General features: G+C 35.3%; 1 protein-coding gene across 1 annotated transcript in view; it reads left to right on the plus strand.

Annotated features, from left to right (window-relative positions):
• ChT (choline transporter) overlaps nucleotides 1–21,437 on the plus strand; it is a 182,593-nt gene that overhangs the window by 145,274 nt on the left and 15,882 nt on the right. The window contains exons 8-9 of the mRNA XM_089099523.1: nucleotides 10,055–10,272; nucleotides 11,424–11,527. Coding sequence (XP_088955649.1) covers nucleotides 10,055–10,272; nucleotides 11,424–11,527 — 322 coding nt within the window. The remainder of the gene's footprint in view (nucleotides 1–10,054; nucleotides 10,273–11,423; nucleotides 11,528–21,437) is intronic.

Raw genomic sequence — 21,437 nt, forward strand, 5'->3', positions numbered from 1 at the left:
ATAACATACACACAAAAGAAATACACACAAAACACACACACACACACAAACAAAAACACAAACAAATACAAAACACAGACACAAAAACTCACACACAAAAAAAAAAACACACACAAACACAAAACACAGACACAAAAACATACAAACAAGTACACACACACACACACAAAACACACACACACAAAACACACACAAACACACACAAACACAAAACACACAATAACACACACACAAAAGAAATACACACAAAAAAAACACACACACAAACCAACACACACACAAACAAAAACACAAACGAAAACACAACACAGACACAAAACAACACACACACAAAATAAAACACATATACGAAAAAACACTCACACACACACAAACAAAAACACACATGAACACAAAACACACAAACAAAAAATTACACACACACAAACACACACACACACACACAAACTAACACACACACACAAAAAAAAAATACACACAAAACACACAAACACACACACACACACTCACGAACACAAAACACATACACACAAAAAAGAAATACACACAAAACACACACACACACAAACACAAAACACACAATAACATACACACAAAATAAATACACACAAAACACACACACACACACAAACAAAAACACAAACAAATACAAAACGCAGACACAAAACAACACAGACACAAAATAAAACACACATACGAAAAAAACACACACACACACACACACAAAAACACACACGGACACAAAACCCAGAAACACAAAAATACACACACACACAAAAACACACACACACACACAATAACACACACACACAAAAAAAAATAACAACACAAAAAAAAACACACACACACTCACGAACACAAAACACATACACACACAAAAGAAATACACACAAAACACACACACACACAAAAACAAACACACACACAAACAAAAACACACACGAATAAAAAAAACAGACAAAAAAACACACAAACACAAAAAATCAAACACACAAACACAAAAACAGACACAAAAACATACAAACAAGTACACACACAAAAAAAACACACACACAAAACACACACACACACACACGAAGACAAAACACACAATTACACACACAAAAGAAATACACAAAAAAAAAACACACACACAAACCAACACACACACACAAACAAAAACACAAACGAATACAAAACGCAGACACAAAACAACACAGACACAAAATAAAACACACACACGAAAAAAACACTCACACACACACAAACAAAAACACACATGAACACAAAACACAGACACAAAAAAATACACACATACACAAAAAAAAAAAAACAAGAACAAAAAAAAAACACAAACACAAACATACATAGAAAAAACTCACACACACAAAAACACACACACACAAACAATAACACGCACGAAGACAAAACACAGACACAAAAAAATACACACACAAAAAAACACACACACACAAAATACGGACACACAGACACGCACACACGCACACCTGAACACAAAACACGCACACAAACACAAAAACACACATAAACAAAAACAAACTATAACAAAAAACACACACACAAACACAAACAAAACACACACACACAAACAAACAAAAAACACACAAACATAAAAAAAAAAAAAAAATACACACACACACAAAAAAAACACACGAACACAAAATACACACACACACAAAAACACACGAACACAAAATACACACACAAAAACATACACACACAGACACAAACACAAACACACACACAGACACCGACACCGACACCAACACAGACACAGACACAGACACACAGACACATAAAAATACATACATACACATATACATATACACATACACACATAAAACTACACAAATGAACATACAAAATTACAAATACACACATACACCTACAAATACAAACCTACACACACAAACACACACAGACACACAAAAACAAAAACACAGACACAAACACAAAAACAAAAAAACAAACACACACCCACAAACATACACACACAAATACACACATACACACACATACACACACACACACACACACACACACACACACACATACAAACACACACACACACACATACACATAAGCCAGACACACATACACACATACACTTAAGCCAGACACCGACACAGACACCGACACCAACACAGACACAGACACAGACACACACACACACACACACACACACACACACACACACACACACAAACAAACACAAACATACACACACACATACACACATACACAAACACATATACATATACACACATACACATACACATACACTCAAACAAACATAAGCCCGTACACATACACACATACACATACACACATACACATACTCACATACAAATAAAAACATAAAAATAAACAAATACAAAAATACAAAAACACATACACACAAAAACACATAAACAAAAAAACATACACATACAAACATACACAAACACACAAACACATAAACACATACACATAAAAAGAAACACACAGAAAAAAACAAACACACAAAAACAAAAACACACAAAAAAACAAAAAAAAACACAAACACACACACAGACACAAACACAAACAGAAACACACAAAAACACAAACACACACACACACACACACAAATAAACACATACACACACACACACACACACACACACACACACACACATAAGCCAGACACCGACACAGACACCGACACCAACACAGACACAGACACACACACACACACACACACACACACATACATATACAAATACACGCACATATAAACATACACACATACACACACACACAGACACACACACACACACACACATACACACACACACACATAAACACACACACATACATCTACACACATACACACAGACACACACACACACACACACACACACACACACACACACAAAATACACAGACAAAAACATACACACACAGACACAGACACAAACACAGACACCGACAACGACACAGACACCGACACCAACACAGACACAGACACAGACACACAGACACACAAACACACAAACACAGACATACACACAAAAACAAATACAAAAAAAAAAACACACACACACACACAAACAAATAAACAAACACACACAAATATACATATACAAAAATACACACACACATACAGAAGCTCCCACACACACACACACACACACACACACACACACACACACACACACACACACACACACCCACACACACTCACACACACCCACACACACACTCACCCACACACCCACATACCTATAGATACATATACACACATACATATATACACAGAGAGAGACACACACACACACGATACACACATACACATACAAACACCCACACACATACACATACACACACACACACACACACACACAAACACACACACACACACAAACACACACACTCGCAAAAACTCACACACACACACACAGAAACACAGATACACACACACGCGCACAAACACAGATACAGACACACGTGCACAAACACAGGTACACACACACACGAGCACAAAACACAACCACAAAAAAACACTCACACACAAACACACACACACACACAAACAAATAACACAAACACACAAAAACACACAAAACCACGCCATTGGAATTTTTTCCTTGAGCTGTAAGACCTAGAATAGTTTGGCAGTGTTTCAATTACAATAACAGAAGGTAATAGTGACAAGGTAACCCACGACAAAACAGTATAAAAAATTTCAAGTCTTGCACTATAAGGGAAAAAATTACAAATGAATGTTGAAACATCTACAGAATCGTGACATAACACTGCAAAACTATTCTAGGTCTTACAGCTCAAGGAAAAAATTCCAACGGCGTGATGTTTTATGTTTTTGTGTGTGCGTTTTATGTTTGTATGTGTTTTTTTGTGTGTGTGTATGTTTTTGTGTGTGTGTTTTGTGTTTGTGTGTTTTTGTGTGTGTGTGTGTGTCTTTTTGTGTTTTTTTTGTTTGCGTGTGTGTGTGTGTGTGTGTGTATTTTGTTTTCGTGGGTGTTTTCATTTGTGTGTTTGTGTGAGTGTGTATTTTGTGTTCGTTTGTGCGTGTGTGCGTATTTTGTGGGGGTGTGTATGTGTTTTTTTGTGTGTGTATGTGTGTCTTTTTTGTGTCTGTGTTTTTTGTTCGTGTGTGTTTTTGTTTGTGTCTGTATGTGTGTGTGTGTGTGTGTTATTGTGTTTGTGTATCTGGTTTTTTTTGCATGTGTATGTGTATGTTGTTTTGGCTGTATTTTTTGTCAGTGTGTGTTTCTGTTTGTGTGTGTGTGTTGTTTTTCGTATGTTTTTGTTTTTGTGTGTGTGTATTTGTTCTCGTTATTGTGTGTGTGTGTTTTTGGGTCTGTTTTCTGTGTTCGTTTGTGTTTTTATTTGTGCTTGTATGTTTCAGATTTTAGAAGACGCTTATATTTATGATGACTGGTGTCATAGTGATAGCAGAACGTGATAATTGCTTATTGTTAAGAAACAGAAAACCCAAGAATACTTGGTGTTCCAGGAAAAATAAAATCATATTCTCTATTGTTCTTACAAAGCAACAAGTGAGAAACGGTTGTGTCTTATTGCTATGAAATATTAAAGCCCAGAAAGGCAGTGTATTCCAGAAAAAATCCTAAGGTATTTATCTAGATGATGGAGACAACACTAAAACTCCGGACGAAGTCATAGAAATCAAGAGATTACCTTTGAAATTCTGATCAAAGTGAAAATCATGGTCAATTTCTATGCAATCCTTAGCATAACATTGAAACTCTGACAATTTCATAAAAAAGCAAACTATAGAAATCACGGGTAACCCTAGAAATCAAAACCAGCGTAGAAATCGATGACAAAGTCAACCTGTAAAATCATTACCAAAAAAGGAAAACCCGAGAAGTGTTTTAAATACTCTGTGGCGTGAATTGCTTGCAAAAACCCTACTTAATGACTTGAAGTAAAATTTTGAACAAAAAATGTCTAAAAGTGCTTAGGGGGAGATGGGGTGATGACAGCGGTGTTAAAGAGTAGCAATACTGTTGCACTGTGGCGTGAATGTCTTGCAAAAACCGAACTTAATTAGTTGAAATAAAATTTTTAACAATAAATGTCTAAAGAGTATTTTGGAGGAGACGGGGTGATGACGAATGGGTGTTATAGAGTATTTATAGTGTTGTAGTGCGCCGTGAATTGCTTGCGAAAACCCGAATGAATGTCTTGAAGTAAAAATTTTAGAAAGAAATTTCTGAAAAGTTTTTGGGGGGAGATAGGCCGATGAAAGAAAATGTCAAAGGAGGCAGCAATATTATTATACTGTGGGGTGAATTGCTCAGAGTATCAAACACTAGTAAAGAAGGGGGGTTGCTCTGTTTTCAAAAATATAGTGTTTAATGGGATAGGTTAGCTTATTTTCGGAGTGAGAAGATTAAAAATTACTAGGGTGTGAGGGTTGGTGTCATGTGGATGGCTGGTGTCAGTGTGAAAACAGTGTCACAGCGTCATTCCGCTCTGGACCATAAGTATACTTTTTAACGGTTTGTACATCTACTCTTCTCGCAAGCAAATCTTCAATCCTCTCTCATTAGGTATCTTTGCTTAAGATGTGCATCGCCGTTAATACGCAGGACGCGTGTGTGTGTGCCGTGCTGGAGCCCCATGGGGTCCTTTTAGTCTAGCTTGCGAGATAAACTGGCATCATTTATATTAAACCTGGTCACGGAAATCCTGGGAATCTTCCAGAAAAACAATGCACCAAAATCGCTAGGAATCATGCCAATAAAGAAGAAATATTAGAACACCTGGAATGTTGGGTGGGTTGCCAGGGGTGTTAATCTTGATAGCTTAACTCCTAAAAATTGCATCTATTATCAAGGCGCCCTCTGAAATTGATTGCTAGGTGAAGGGTATAATCTATTGTTAGGATTATGTGAAATATCCATAAGTTTATCCCAATGAAAAAAGGGTATTTCCTTAAAATTCTTTCAATATTACCTCTTAATATGGTTTAAACATACCACTAATATCAGCTCGCCCGGGGGAAGGGTGATGGTGGGGTCTGGTGCCCTATAGCGATGGATAGGGTTGATGCCATGGCGGTGTGGCGTGTTTTGTGGGGGCATCATGATAGGACTGTATTGCAAAAACTTAAATCACGGGATTTAAAGCCATAGTTTTTATTAGGAAATGCCTGAAAGATGTTTTGGGGGAGATGTAGTGATGTCATGGGGGGGTTTAATATTATCCATAATTTACAAAGGTGGTATGCATTGTCATTGGCTAGTATATTCTAGAAGTCAAAGATAAGGTGGGAGGTGTTAAATGAATTTTTTGCTGGAGGGGGAGTTAAATCTAACAATACTCAATGAAACGGTGCAATTCGTTAAAAGTCTTTCAATAATGCATCTTAATATGGTTTAAATATATCACTAATATCAGGTAATCCAGGGGATTGGGGCGGTGTCACATGTTTGAAATGCTATTGTGTTGTAGAGTATTTTGTGGGCTTGGGTTGCAAAAAACTTGAATCACGGGATTTAAAGACATAATTTTTAATAGGAAATACCTGGAAAATGTCTTGGTAGAGATAATGTCTTGTCAGGGTTGGGGAGGGGGGACTCCTGTAATGTCATTGTGGGCTGAACTACAGCTTAAAAGTTAGGGTGGAGACATTAAGGAATTGTTCCCATGGAAAAAAGACGAACAGAAATTATTGCGTATATGAGGGGGGTTTCCCCTCCTCAACGCCTTGCTTTTTACGCTAAAGTTTAAATTTTGTCCCAATTCCTTAAAAGCTACTCCTGAAAGACGAGGTTCATTTAATTAGAACAATAAGTAACTTTTTTAAAAAGTTCCGAAAAACTTTAAGAATTATATAAGCTTTAAAGCTTCTGTAACTTGCCATTCCATTCGAAGTGGACAGAGGAAAAGGGATTTTTTTGCCTTTCTTCTGGTCCTTTATCAGGCTTTGTTGTTTCTCAACCCCTTTCTCTTGTGGGAGTTGTTTCTAGCCCCCTTTTTTCTATTTTCTTCTAGACTTGGATTCCCTTAGCCAAAGTAATTGAATATGTAAAATCCAAGCCGATCGCAGAAAGAACTTTTCTAGCTATTTTTACCCAATTTCTCAGGGAAGGGTGGGGGGGATCCATACCCCCCTCCCCCTAATTAAAGTTTCTCTTGGGTGAAGAAATTACGGTTGTAAGTTTCAAGCTCACTAGTTACAAACAACTTTTGGCCCATTCTAGAATCCTACCCTCTCCCTTCCTGTGACTAAATATTTTTTCCCTTTGACACAGAGAAAATTCAGGTTTTTGCAAGCAATTCACGCCACACTACCGCACTATAACTACTCTCTAACAGCCCTTTGTCATCGCCTCGTCTCCTCCAATATACTTTTTAGACATTTCTTGTTAAAATTTTTATTTCAAGTAATTCATTTGAATGACTTGAAGTAAAAATTTTAGCAAGAAATTTCTGAAAAGGTTTTTGGGAGATGAATCGATGAAAGAGGGGTGTCACAGGAGGCAGTAATATTATGGTACTTTTGGGTGAATTGCTCAGAGTATCAAACACTAGTAAAGAAGGGGGGGGTGCTCTGTTTTCAAAAATATAGTATTTAATGGGATAGGTTAGCTTATTTTCGGAGTGAGAAGATTGAAAATTACTAGGGGATGAGGGTTGGTGTCATGTGGCTGGCTGGTGTCAGTGTGAAAACAGTGTCGCAGCGTCATTCCGCTCTGGACCATAAGTATACTTTTTAACGGTTTGGACATCTACTCTTCTCGTAAGCAAATCTTTAATCCTCTCTCATTAAGTATCTTTTCTTAAGATGTGCATTGCCGTTAATGCGCAGGACGCGTGTGTGTGTGCCGTACTGGAGCCCCATGGGGTCCTTTTAGTCTAGCTTGCGAGATAAACTGGCATCATTTATATTAAACCTGGTCACGGAAATCCTGGGAATCTTCCAGAAAAACAATGAACCAAAATCGCTAGGAATCATGCCAATAAAGAAGAAATATTAGAACACCTGGAATGTTGGGTGGGTTGCCAGGGGTTTAAATCTTGATTGCGCCCTCTGAAATTGATTACTAGGTGAAGGGTATAATCTATTGTTAGGATTATGTGAAATATCCATAACTTTATCTCAATGAAAAAAAGGGAATTTCCTTAAAAGTCTTTCAATAATACCTCTTAATATTGTTTAAATATACCACTAATATCAGCTCGCCCGGGGGAAGCGTGGTGGTGGGGTCTGGTGCCGTATGGTGATGGATGGGGTTGATGCCATGGCGGTGTGGCGTGTTTTGTGGGGGCATCATGATAGGACTGTATTGCAAAAACTTAAATCACGGGATTTAAAGGCATAATTTTTATTAGGAAATGCCTCAAAGGTGTCTTGTGGGGAAGTAGTAATGTCAGGAGGGTGTTTAATACTAACAATAATTTACCAATGTGGTTTGCAATTTTTATTGGCTAGTATACTCTAGAACTTAAAGATAAAGTGGGAGGTGTTAAATGAATTTTTTGCTGGAGGGGGAGTTAAATCTAACAATACTTAATGAAACGGTGCATTTTGTTAAAAGTCTTTCAATAATGCCTCTTAATATGGTTTAAATGTATCACTAATATCAGGTCATCCAGGGGATGGACGGTGGTGTCACATGTTTGAAATGCTATTGCGTTGTAGAGTATTTTGTGGGCTTGGGTTGCAAAAAACTTGAATCACCGGATTTAAAGACATAATTTTTAATAGGAAATGACTGGAAAATGTATTGGTAGAGATAATGTATTGTCAGGGTTGGGGAGGGGGAGTCCTGTAATGTCATTGTGAGCTGAACTAAAGCTTAAAATTTAGGGTGGAGACATTAAGGAATTGTTCCCATGGAAAAAAGACGAACAGAAATTATTACGTATATGAGGGGGGTTTCCCCTCCTCAACGCCTTGCTTTTTACGCTAAAGTTTAAATTTTGTCCCAATTCCTTAAAAGCGACTCCTGAAAGACGAGGTTCGTTTAATTGGAACAATAAGTAACTTTTTTAAAAAGTGCCGAAAAACTTTAAGAATTATATAAACTTTAAAGCTTCTGTAACTTGCCATTCCATTCGAAGTGGACAGAGGAAAAGGGATTTTTTTTTTTTGCCTTTCTTCTGGTCCTATATCAGGCTTTGTTGTTTTTCGACCCCTTTCTCTTATGGGAGTTGTTTCTAGCCCCCTTTTTTCTATTTTCTTCTGGACTTGGATTCCCTTAGCCAAAGTAATTGAATATGTAAAATCCAAGCCGATCGGAGAAAGAACTTTTCTAGCTATTTTTACCCGATTTCTTAGGGGTGGGGGGGGTCCATAACCCCCCCCCTAAATTAAGTTTCTCTTGGGTGAAGAACTTACGGTTGTAAGTTCCAAGCTCATTAGTTACAAACAACTTTTGGCCCATTCTAGCATCCTACCCTGTCCCTTCCTGTGACTAAATATTTTTTCCCTTTGACCCAGAGAACAACCCCTGAAATTTCCAAGCTAATTACGCACCAAGTATCAAACAATCCCCCCATTCTTCAATAAAACCTATGTGTAAACAACTGGTTGTTTGTGTCATTTACGGCCCTTAACTTAGACGATCTAGGGTTGCATATCATCCTCAGACGTATTAAAATTTTTCACTATTTTGAACAAAATGGTTATTGTGCAATTTTAAGGGGTTGCCTTGTGGGACTACAAGGAGGCTGAGTAACATAAAAGGAAGAGGAATGAGGGCTGATTGACTTTAAATCCCTTGCACTTTTGAGAAACGGCACTAGAAGTTTCATTTCGTTGCCTAATGGACCCCTGTCCGGAATCTTAGTCACCAGGCCTTCTATACAAAGTGCCCAGTGTTTTACCAGGGGCGGAGATGGGCCAATGTGACAAGAGCGCCAATAATTGACAGAATTGACAGATTTATTTTAAAGAAAAGAGTGAAAAACAGAAAAAAAGGAATGAGGATGCCAGACAAATCCTGGGGGTCCCCCTGCCCCCTGAATACGCCAGTAGGTCCTACTTCTGTGTTTTGTTTTAAGTTTAATTCTAATTTCTGTCTCTATTTAAAAGCATGGAATGAGACGTCCTATACTGGACCAGTACCGTTAACAGATGAACAGACGCGAATGGTATTACCTATGGTTTTGCAACATTTGACCCCCAGTTTTGTGTCGTTCTGTGGTCTTGGGGCTGTTTCTGCCGCAACAATGTCATCAGCTGATTCTTCAATACTTGGAGCGTCATCAATGTTTGCTAGAAACGTATATCGACTTATTTTCCGTCCAAGAGTAAGTATTCTTCTTCCACAATTCCACCTTCAATTAAAATAACTTCTGTATTTAATTAATTTCATGTTCCAGTTACTTAAGCATTATGTAATTGAAAGTTATTTAGACTGAGAGCTGGGCTGATACGAAGTTTCGTTGCGGAATTTTGAGCGTGGGGAGCTTTTGATGGCTTTGGTGTGTAGGGAGTTGTTTAACTATTGAATTCTCAGGACAAACTTAACAATTAAGGCTACTGATTGATAAAAATCCCAAAAATATTTTAACCAGCTTTGATCTTTGCACGGTCAATAATCATAAAACCAAAATCTATTACAAAAGTGATTACAAGCAATAATTCAAGTGACCTTTTTTATGTTTAAGGGAATGGGAGCTTGTTAATTTTCGAGTATAGTATACAAAACGATGTTTTAACAAAGCAAAAATATATTTTAAACTGATTTTCAATCATCACTGAATTAATTATGATAAAAAATCTAATATCTAATTAGTCTAATTACGAATTAAAAAGTCTAGTTATGATATAAGGATAAAATTGATTATGAAACAATTATGATACAATACAAAGTCTAATCTATAATTTAATTGTCGTAGGGGATTCAAAATTCATCAACAAAATATTTAACAGCATACAAAGATCATGATGAAGCCGTTTATTATATAGATATACAAAAATCTTTCAACCCATTCATTGTAAAAAAAAAGATTAATGAATATACCAAAAAAAAAAAAAAAAAAAAAAAAAAAATGCTATGTAGAATTGGTGTATTGATGCGTATGACAATCCACTATAAGTTGCGGAACTCCATTATTTTAAGGTCTACAATTTCTAGAAATATTTATTTGCTTCTCAAAATTTATTAAAATGGAAAATAGCAAACTTTTAAGCTCAGCGAAAATATTCCCACTGACATATAATAGAAATCATTTTGACATTTTATACATATATTTAAGTGTATGCTATTAGAACTAAGGTCTTCTTCTTTCTACAAAATTTGAGACGAAACAGTCTTTTTGGAAATTTTCTCCCTCAAGCAGAAACTTATTTCCATAACTACATATGTAAATGATGGAAGGTAGACAAGTTTTTGAAATTGTAACGCTCCTATTTTCGATTGGATTAACCTGAGGGTGTTGAAATCAGTTTATTCCAGGCGTCTGAGCATGAAATTATATGGGTGATGAGAATATCGATATTCGTCACTGGCACATTGGCTACAATAATGGCTCTCACAATCCCAACAATTTATGGTTTGTGGTAAGTATTTTTTATTATACTTAAATGAAAATTTGTAATAAATCTAACATAATTCTCGAAAATTAAGGATTAGTTAAAGAGAGATTATTAGTATATAGGGGAAGGGAGAAACCTACCTTCCAAGGAGAAAAGTTCACTAGATTTGTATAAAATAGATCAAGAAATAATTCAAACGTGAATTTCCATACAATCTTGCTCTCATACATAACATATTTATCTTACCAAACTAAAAAAAAACAACATTAATATAGTTCTAGTAGATATGTTTGTGACAAATTGTTCTTTCTTTTATACACAGGAAAACTGTTTTGCATACGGATAAGAGTGCCCTCCAATATTGAGGGATAAAAAATAGATTCGTCAAAAAAGGCAATACTATCCTCCAAATCTGGTAAATTAGGGTTCTTTTTATTTTTAGCCAAGTCCCTACAAGACGATCTACGTCTGGTTCGTTTCCAAAACAAAAACTGAAATAATGTTTCTGTTGGTATATATTATGAAATCTTCATTGTGGCTTTATTGTAGCAGATTGGCTGTACCTAAGCAGCTTCACCTGCAGCATGCATTTACTTTTACTCAGTGCTAGTGTATCAAACAATTGCGGTAGCAGTTTTTGTCAAGCTGCAAGGAGTGGCTTGTAATCATAAACAAACTCTAAAAGAAGGACTTTTGATAACAACATTTATGAACATCAGATGAACTAATTTTTTTTATGATGATTCTAAATAGATCAAATTCGTTTAGTTTAAAGTTATACTCAATAAATTTTGAGCTTGTAAAATTTTGCCTATTTTTTGGAAAAAAGGACACAACACTCCAGATAGAAAACTGATCTTCATGTAAACAAACTTCAAAAAGGGCTCATTCGGTTGGAAATTCAAAGGGCTAGTGCCCTTTTTGATAGTCAAAAGTGATTGGAGGTCAACTAACCCCTCTACCGCGCCCACCATTTCCCCAAACACATCCCACCAAAATTTTGAGACATTCATTTTGTTCAAAGTAGTTGAAAGGTCGGAAATTGCGTCTTTGAGGACGACAACCCCCACAGCCGTCAGGACAAGGGCTGTAAGTTATGCCCTGGGGGCATTTAAGGTTTTTATAGAAAACGTTGTCCTAAAAACTTAAGAAATGGCTCATTCGATTGAAAATTGAGAGGGCTAGTGTCCTATTAAATAGTAGAAAGTGATCAGAGGGAAATCCCCCCCCACCGCCATAATTTCCCCAAACACTTCCGATCAAAGTTTTGATATAGCCTTTATGTTCAATGTAGTTGAAAGGCCCGGAAATTACGTCTTTGAGGATGACAACCCCCCCTCCCCTAACAGCCTTCAGGGCAAGGGTTGTAAGTTATGCCATGCCCTTGGGTCATATAAGGTTTTTTTATAGAAAGTGTTGTCGTAGAAATTTCAAAAAGGGTTCATTGGTTAAAAATTGAGAGGACTAGTGCTCGTTTTATTATTCGAAAGTGATCGGAGGGTAAATGCCCCCCCAGGCCCATAATTTCTCCAAACACCCCATATCATAATTTGGAGGTAGCAATTTTATTCATCGTAGTTGAGGGGTCTGGAATTTATTTCTGTGATGAAGACAACCCCCCTACAGCTCTAACGGTCAAGAATTGCAAGTTATGCCCTGGGGGTGTATAAGGTTCATATTCAAAGGGTGGTCGAATATACTTTGGAGGGGACTCATTGGATTGGTAATCAGAACTTCTAGTGTCCTTTTTAAAACTCAGTACTAAGCTATCTAGTACTTTCAACCGTGCTTACGTAATTTGTCTTATCTCTAGCATGTACAAGAATAAGCAGTACAGTTTCACGTGCACATTGCAAAAAGCGAGCAAACCTATAAAGTGGTCAAAAACGTTTTGAGAGTATAATCGAAATTGTATAACACAATCAGACTGGTTTTTGCTATTGATATCAATTTCACAAGGAATTTCACAAGAATGTACACTGCAGTTTCACGTGCACATTGCAAAAAGCGTGCAAACCTATAAAGTGGTCAAATATGTTTTGAGAGTATAATTGTTGTTTTTTTTTAAAATCGAAAACTAGAAATTGTCAAATTGCGTATTTAGGAATGATTTTGTAGGAAAAGCTGTCTATCACCCATGCATTATCCACTGTTCCATTTCTTTGAAGTATGTGCTATCAAGAGTGGTTTCCGAATTTTTTGGACAATTGCCTTAACCCGAAAATAGTTTGATATGAATGTGTCGGTAGATAGCATTTGCGAATTGGATCGTATGAAGGTGGAGAGAAAAAAAGGGTTTAGTATTTGCGAATTGGACTATACGAACGATATTAATTGAATAATAGGGAAAAAAACAGAGCTAGATAACATTTGAAATTTGGATTGTATGAAGGTGGAGAAAAAAAAGGTATCGAATTTATGGATTGGTGATTATCAGTTAAGCTTACCCGTCGGGGCTGTTAACTCCTAGCTTATTTACTATAAATTTGAAACAATGTCATTCTATAGAAATGGTTAACGATGATAAAATGGTCTTATGAGTTGATCTAGCTTTACTTCTTCGATGTGTTCTGTATAATACACAAGTGGCGTTTGAACAGTGTTGTCAATTTAAAATAGAGTTTAACGTTATAGTATACTAAAAAGTTGATACTAAGAGAAATGTAAATGGCAAGAAAAGAATTGTAATAACGGATAGCTTTACTTCTTCGATGTGTTCTGTATAATACACAAGTTGTGGCGTGATGGCAGCGGGGTGTCTTAGAGTACTTATAGTGCTGTACTTTGGATCAAATTGCTTGTGAAAAAACCCGAATGAATGAGTTGAAAGAAAAATTTTAACGAGAAATGACTGAAAAGTGTTTTTGGGGAGATGGGTCGATGACAGAAGGGTGTCTTAGCGTAGTTATAGTGTGATAGTGGGGGGCGAATTGCTAGCGAAAACCCCAAATGAATGAGTTGAAATAACATTTTTAACTATAAAGCTCTGAAAAAATATGTGTGGGGGGAGCGTGGGCGCGGGCAGATGAGTTTTAGAGAGGATTGCGGGTTAGAGAGTGTGGGGGCGTATTGCTTACGGAAAAACACGATTGGATGAATTGAAAATTCAATTTGTACTGAAAAATGGCTGAAAAGGGATTTTGGGGAGATTGGTCTATGGCAAAAGGATGTCTCAGTGTAGTTATAGTTTGAAAATGGGGGGGGGGGGCGAATTGCTAGCGAAAAACCCAAATGAATGAGTTGAAATAAAATTTTTAACGAGAAATGGCTGAAAAGTGTTTTTGGGGAGATGGGTCGATGCCAGTGGGGTGTCTTAGCGTAGTTATAGTGTGATAGTGGGGGGCAAATTGCTAGCGAAAAACCCAAACGAATGAGTTGAAATAATATTTTTAAATAGAAATCTCTGAAAAAATATTTTTGGGGGTAGATAGTGCGATGGCAGCCGGCTGTCATAGAATAGTTATAGTCAAATAGTTTGGGGGCGTATTGCTTACAAAAAGCCCGAGTGAATGACTTGAAAATTTTTTTTTTAACGAGAAATGGCTGAAAAGTGTTTTGGGGGAGATGGGTTGATGGCAGAAGGATGTCTTAGCGTAGTTATAGTGTGAAAGTGGGGGCTGAATTGCTAGCGAAAACCCCAAATGAATGAGATGAAAAAAAATTTTTAAATAGAAATGGCTGAAAAGTGTTTTGGGGGAGATGGATTGATGAGAGAAGGGTGTCTTAGGGTAGTTATAGTGTGATAGTGGGGGGATAATTACTAGCGAAAAACCCAAATGAATGAGTTGAAATAACATTTTTAACTAGAAATCTCTGAAAAAATATTTTTTGTGGGGGAGCTAGTGCGATGGCCGCCGGCTGTCATAGAGTAGTTATAGTGTGATAGTTTTGGGGGCGTATTGCTTAAAAAAAAACCCGAGTGGATGACTTTAAAATAAAATTTTTAACGAGAAATGGCTGAAAAGTTGTTTGGGGGAGATGGGTTGAGGGCAGAAGGATGTCTTAGCGTAGTTGTAGTGTGATAGTGAGGGGGGGGGAATTGCTTGCGAAAAAACTCGAATGAATGAGTTGAAATAAAAATTTTAACTAGAAATGGCTGAAACGTGTTTTGGGGGAGATGGGGCGATGACAGAGGGGTGTTTTAGCGTAGGTATAGTATAATATTAGGGGGGAGGGGGTGAATTGCTAGCGAAAAAACCAAATGAATGAGTTGAAATAACATTTTCAACTAGATATCTCTGAAAAAATATTTTTGGGGGGGAGATAGTGCGATGGCTGTCGGCTGTCATAGAGTAGTTATAGTGTGATAGTTTGGAGGCGTATTGCTTACAAAAAACCCGAGTGGATGACTTGAAAATAAAATTTTTAACGAGAAATGACTGAAAAGTGTTTTGTGGGGAGATGGGTTGATGGCAGAAGGATGTCTTAGCGTAGTTATAGCGTGATAGTGGGGGGCGAATTGCTTGCGAAAAAACCCGAATGAATGAGTTTAAATAAAATTTTTAACTAGAAAAAGCTGAAAAATGTTGTTGGGGAGCTGGGGTAATGCCAGAGTGGTGTCTGAGCGTACTTATAGTGTGATAGTGGGGGGTAAACTGCTATCCTAAAATCTGAGCTAATACGGGCTTTTGACCGTAAACACTAGTTTTGTGTAAGAAAATTATGGAAAATACAGTTATTAGCTTCAAATGTGAAAACTTGAGTCCATTTTGGATCGAAAAATAAAACTGTTTCCGTAAAATCTGAGCTAATACGGGCTTTTTACCGTAAACTCTAGTTGTTTGTAAGAAAATTATGCGATATACGGTTTGTTGGCTTATAGGTGAAACGTAAGTCCAGTTTTTGATCGAAAAATAAACTATTTCTCTAGAATCTGAGCTAATAAGGGTTTTTTGACCGTAAACTCTAGTTTTTTTGTAGGAAAATTACGGAAAATACAATTCCCTGGTTCAAATGTGAAACTTAGGTCCATTTTTGATCGTAAAATAAAACTATTTCCGTAAAATCTGAGCTAATTGCCAAGGAGCTTTTGACCGTAATAAGCTTTCTATTCTTTTTGTAAGAAAATTATGGAAAATACAATTCTCTGGTTCAAATGTGAAACCTAAGTCCATTTTTGGATCGAAAAAAAAAACTATTTCTATAAAATCTCAGCAAATAAAAGTTTTTAAACATAAAGACTAGTTTTATGTAAGAAATTTATTGAAAATACAATTATCTAATTCATATTAGAAACTTAAGTCCATTTTGGATCGAAAAATAAAACTATTTCCGTAAAATCTGAGCTAATAAGGGTTTTTGACCGTAAACTTAGTTGTTTGTAAGAAAATTATGGAAAATACAATTCGTTGGCTCATAGGTGAGACTTAAGTCCGGTTTTGGATCGAAAAATAAACTATTTCTGTAAAATCTGAGCTAATAAGGGTTTTTGACCGTAAACTCTTGTTTTTTTTGTAAGAAAATTATGAAAAATACAATTCCCTGGTTCAAATGTGAAACTTAGGTCCATTTTGGATCGAAAAATAAAACTATTTCCGTAAAATCTGAGCTAATAAGGGTTTTTGACCGTAAACTCTAGTCTTTTGGAAGAAAATTATGGAAAATACAATTATTTGGCTCATAGGTGAAACTTTAGTCCAATTTTGGATCGAAAAATAAACTATTTCCGTAAAATTTGAGCTAATAAGGGTTTTTAACCGTAAACTCTAGTTTTTTGTAAGAAAATTATGGAAAATACAAATCTCTGGTTCAAATGTGAAACTTAAATCCATTTTTGGATCGAAAAATAAAACTATATCCGTAAAATCTGAGCTAATAAGGGTTTTTGACCGTAAACTCTAGTCTTTAGTAAGAAAATTATGGAAAATACAATCCTCTGGTTCAAATGTGAAACTTAGTTTCACATTTGAATATGTCATTATGTCTTTTGGATATGTCATTATGTCATTATGAAAAAATTGTAAGTAAGTAAGTAAGTAAGTAACAAACTCTTTCTTGAATTTACCTCTTGGATACACAATACAGAAATTTAATTCAGGAAATTATGAAAAAAAATTGAACAAATTCCTTATTAACATTCATTATTGATTAAAGTCGCTTCCTAGACAGACAATACAGCAATTTCACAAAATCTAAGTATAAGAGTGATTAAATTCTATATCAACATCCATTTCTTAGATACTTAGGAAAAAGTTGACAAAATCTAAGTGTTAGAGTGAATAAATTTTATTTATCAACATCTTTTGTCAGATACATCAGATAAAATTGCCAGAATCTAAGTGTCAGAATGAATAATTGCTTTAACAAAATCCTTTATCGGATATGTCGGATAAAATTGACAAAATCTAAGTATCAGAGTGATTAAATTCTGTATCAACATCCTTTTCCCAGATAAATAGGATAAAATATTGTATAAAATTGACAATATCTAAGTATCATATTGATTAAATTCTATATCAACATCCCTTTCTAGGGTATAAGGTATAAAATTGACAAAATATAAGTATCAGAGTGAATAATTTATTTTTATCAACACCTTTTATCAGTTACAACAATGATAATTAACAAAATATAAAAATCAGAGTGAATAAATTCCTTTTCAGCATCCTATGTCAGATAAAATTGACAGAATATAAATATAAGGCTGATTGATTTTTTTGTCCAAAGGCCTTCTTAGGGTACTAGTGATAAAACAATCTATATCTAACTATCAGATTGATAAAATTCTATAGCTAAGTATTTTACATAGACTATTAACATCAATAGTTGTCTAGAGTAGGTACAATGAACAAATTACAACTCTGAGGTCAACTCAACTTTGTATCAACACGCCTTTTCTAAACACTTGAGATAAACTTGACATAATCTAAGTATCAGAGTCATTAAATCTTACATCAAAATCCCTTTCTCAGTTACAGGGGATAAAATTGATACAATCTAAGTATTAGAGTGAATAAATGCTTTATCAATACCCCTTAAATGCATTATCAACATCAAATGTCAGATACATCGGGTAAAATTGACGAAATCTAAGTACAAGAAAGAATAAATTTGTTTTCAAAGTCTTCATCGGATACATCAGATAACAGTCATAAAATCCAAGTTCTATTCATTTTGACTTCATGCGTTTTTACGTTGAAGTTAGGTTAGACCGGTTATAGATGGCACTACACCCGCTCAGACACACAGTCATAGTGAGAGAGATATTCAAGAAGTTGAGTTAATTTAAGTTCACTTAGAGCGGCCAGACATGCATTGGAATAAGCAAACACCCGCCCAGACACACAGGCAAAAAGAGTGAGCGCATGTAACCTCGTCTAAATTGACCTTAAAAAATGAAATAAAGCTAAGTCGACTTTACATGTCTCTCTCACTATGTATGCGCCGTCTCGGTGTACACTCCATGTCTTTCTCGGTTTTTGTTTCTAAATCTACGTATTTGTATGTGTTTTTATCTCTCTCACTCTTTTTGTCTGTGTGTCTGGGCGGGTGTTTGCTTATTCCAATGCATGTCTGGCCGCTCTAAGTGAACTTAAATTAACTCAACTTCTTGAATATCTCTCTCACTATGACTGTGTGTCTGAGCGGGTGTAGTGCCATCTATAACCGGTCTAACCTAACTTCAACGTAAGGACGCATGAAGTCAAAATGAATGGAACTTGGATTTTATGACTATTATCTGATGTATCCGATAAAAACTTTGAAAATGAATTTATTCTTTCTGGTACTTAGATTTTGTTAATTTTATCCGATGTATCTAACATTTGATGTTGATAAGGGGTATTGATAAAGTATTTATTCACTCTCACTTAGATTCTGTCAATTTTATCCGATGACAGATCACTCTGATACTTAGATTTTGTCAATTTTATACCATGTACCCGAGAAAGGGATATTAATATAGAATTTAATCAATCTGATACTAAGATTTTGTGAATTTTATCCCATGTACCTGAGAAAGGGATGTTGATATAGAATTTAATCAATCTGATCCTTATATTTTTTCAATTTTATTCGATATTTTATCCTATGTATCCGAGAAAAGGATGCTGATATAGAATTGAGTCACTCTGATACTTAGATTTTGTCAATTTTATCCGACATATCCGATCAAGGATGTTGTTAAAGCATTTATTCACTCTGAAACTTAGATTCTGTCAATTTTATCCGATGTATCTGAAAAAAGATGTTGATAAATAAAATTTATTCACTCCAACGCTTAGATTTTGTCAACTTTTTCCTATGTATTCGAGAAATGGATGTTGATATAGAACTTAATCACTCTTATACTTAGATTTTGTAAAATTGCTGTATTGTCTGTCTAGGAAGCGACTTTAATCGATAATGAATGTTAATAAAAAATTTGTTCAATTTTTTTTCATAGTTTCCTGAATTAAATTTCTGTATTGTGTATCCAAGAGGTGAATTCAAGAAAGAGTTTGTTACTTAATTACTTACAATTTTTTCATAATAACATATCCAACAACGGATGTTGATAAAGAATTTATTCATTCTGATACTCAGATTTTGTCAATGTTATCCCATGTGTCTGACAATAGATGTATGCAAATTCCTTTTCTTACATCTCCGATGCTTTAATAGGCATTCTAAGCGTTTGATATACTAGCATACTCTAAGAATAATGAAAACATAACAATTTAATGCATAATGTATTTTTAATGAAATAATTTCTTGTAGAATATTAATACAAACATATATTATGATACATTATTAATATCAATGATTAACTTTGGACATTTTGAATCTGTTCCATAAAATAGTTTACCATGTTCTCTCTGGATATTGTAGCTATTGTCTTCTCTTAGTTCGTAATCAGTAGAATAATTGTTATTCCATTTTGAGTCATACACAATTTTTACTGGTGGGTCATCAACAGGTTCAATATGCTTTTCGTCTTTGGTATTATTTGGTTCATTGACTGTTTGATCAAAGGCAGTAACGTTTGCTGGTGCTTTGTTTTTCATCGATTCATCTTTATATTCCATAGTGATATTTTCTGCTAATGCCCTTTTTATTTTTCTGGCAATTTCACTGTCTATTATCATATTATTTTTACACAGGTAACAGTTTCGGCACGTAGACAAGATATGGTTTACGATATTAGTAGAAGAGTAGGCCTTTCTTTTTTTGACCTTCCGGTGAATGCTAATACCCGAAAGCAGACGATTGGATGTATCTGTAGGTAATGTGTTACCTGCAACAGTAGCAAGGAGTTGTCCTCTATCATCAACGATTATTTTTATGTTGGCTTTCTCTTTGAGTGCAATCATCTCTGGAGATCTTAATCTCGCATAACCACCAGTATAAGAGTTGAATTTTTTCGGTATTCCAAATAAATTTAATTCCTTACTGTCATGACAATGCATGCATACATTTCCAATAGTTCTACCACTTGTACTGGTTTCATAGTTTAAATACTTCTCCTTGTCGGCATTCAATGCTACAATAACCTTGTTATGTGAACACGCTCTATTAAAATGTTCCATCTTCACTTTTTTTTAAAGATATGACTTATGTGTTTATCGTTCTACTGCGTAAAAAATACTGATTTAATACATGCAATAGACTAGCTAGTGTCGATAACCGGACATAAAATACCAGTGGGAAAGCCACATCGTGTCTCTTAGCAATCATAGAGTAAAATTTTTAGAGCCTTAATCATATTTTTTAATTTTAAGATACGTACAAAAAAAAAAATAAAAAAAAAAAAGTTAAATAATTTCAAAGTTTAAAAATAAATAGTTTGTTTTTATGAAAAAAAATATTTAATTAGAAATATCAGTCCTCATCATTATGAGTATCCAAAACTGGACTTAAGTTTCACATTTGAACTAGAGAACTGTATTTTACGTAATTTTCTTACAAAAAAAACAAACTAGAGTTTAAGGACAAAAACCCTTATTAGAACAGATTT

This window comes from Artemia sp. Qi Xiang Cuo, chromosome 13, assembly GCF_049724085.1.
Source record: "Artemia sp. Qi Xiang Cuo chromosome 13, ASM4972408v1, whole genome shotgun sequence".
NCBI lineage: Eukaryota > Metazoa > Arthropoda > Branchiopoda > Anostraca > Artemiidae > Artemia > Artemia sp. Qi Xiang Cuo.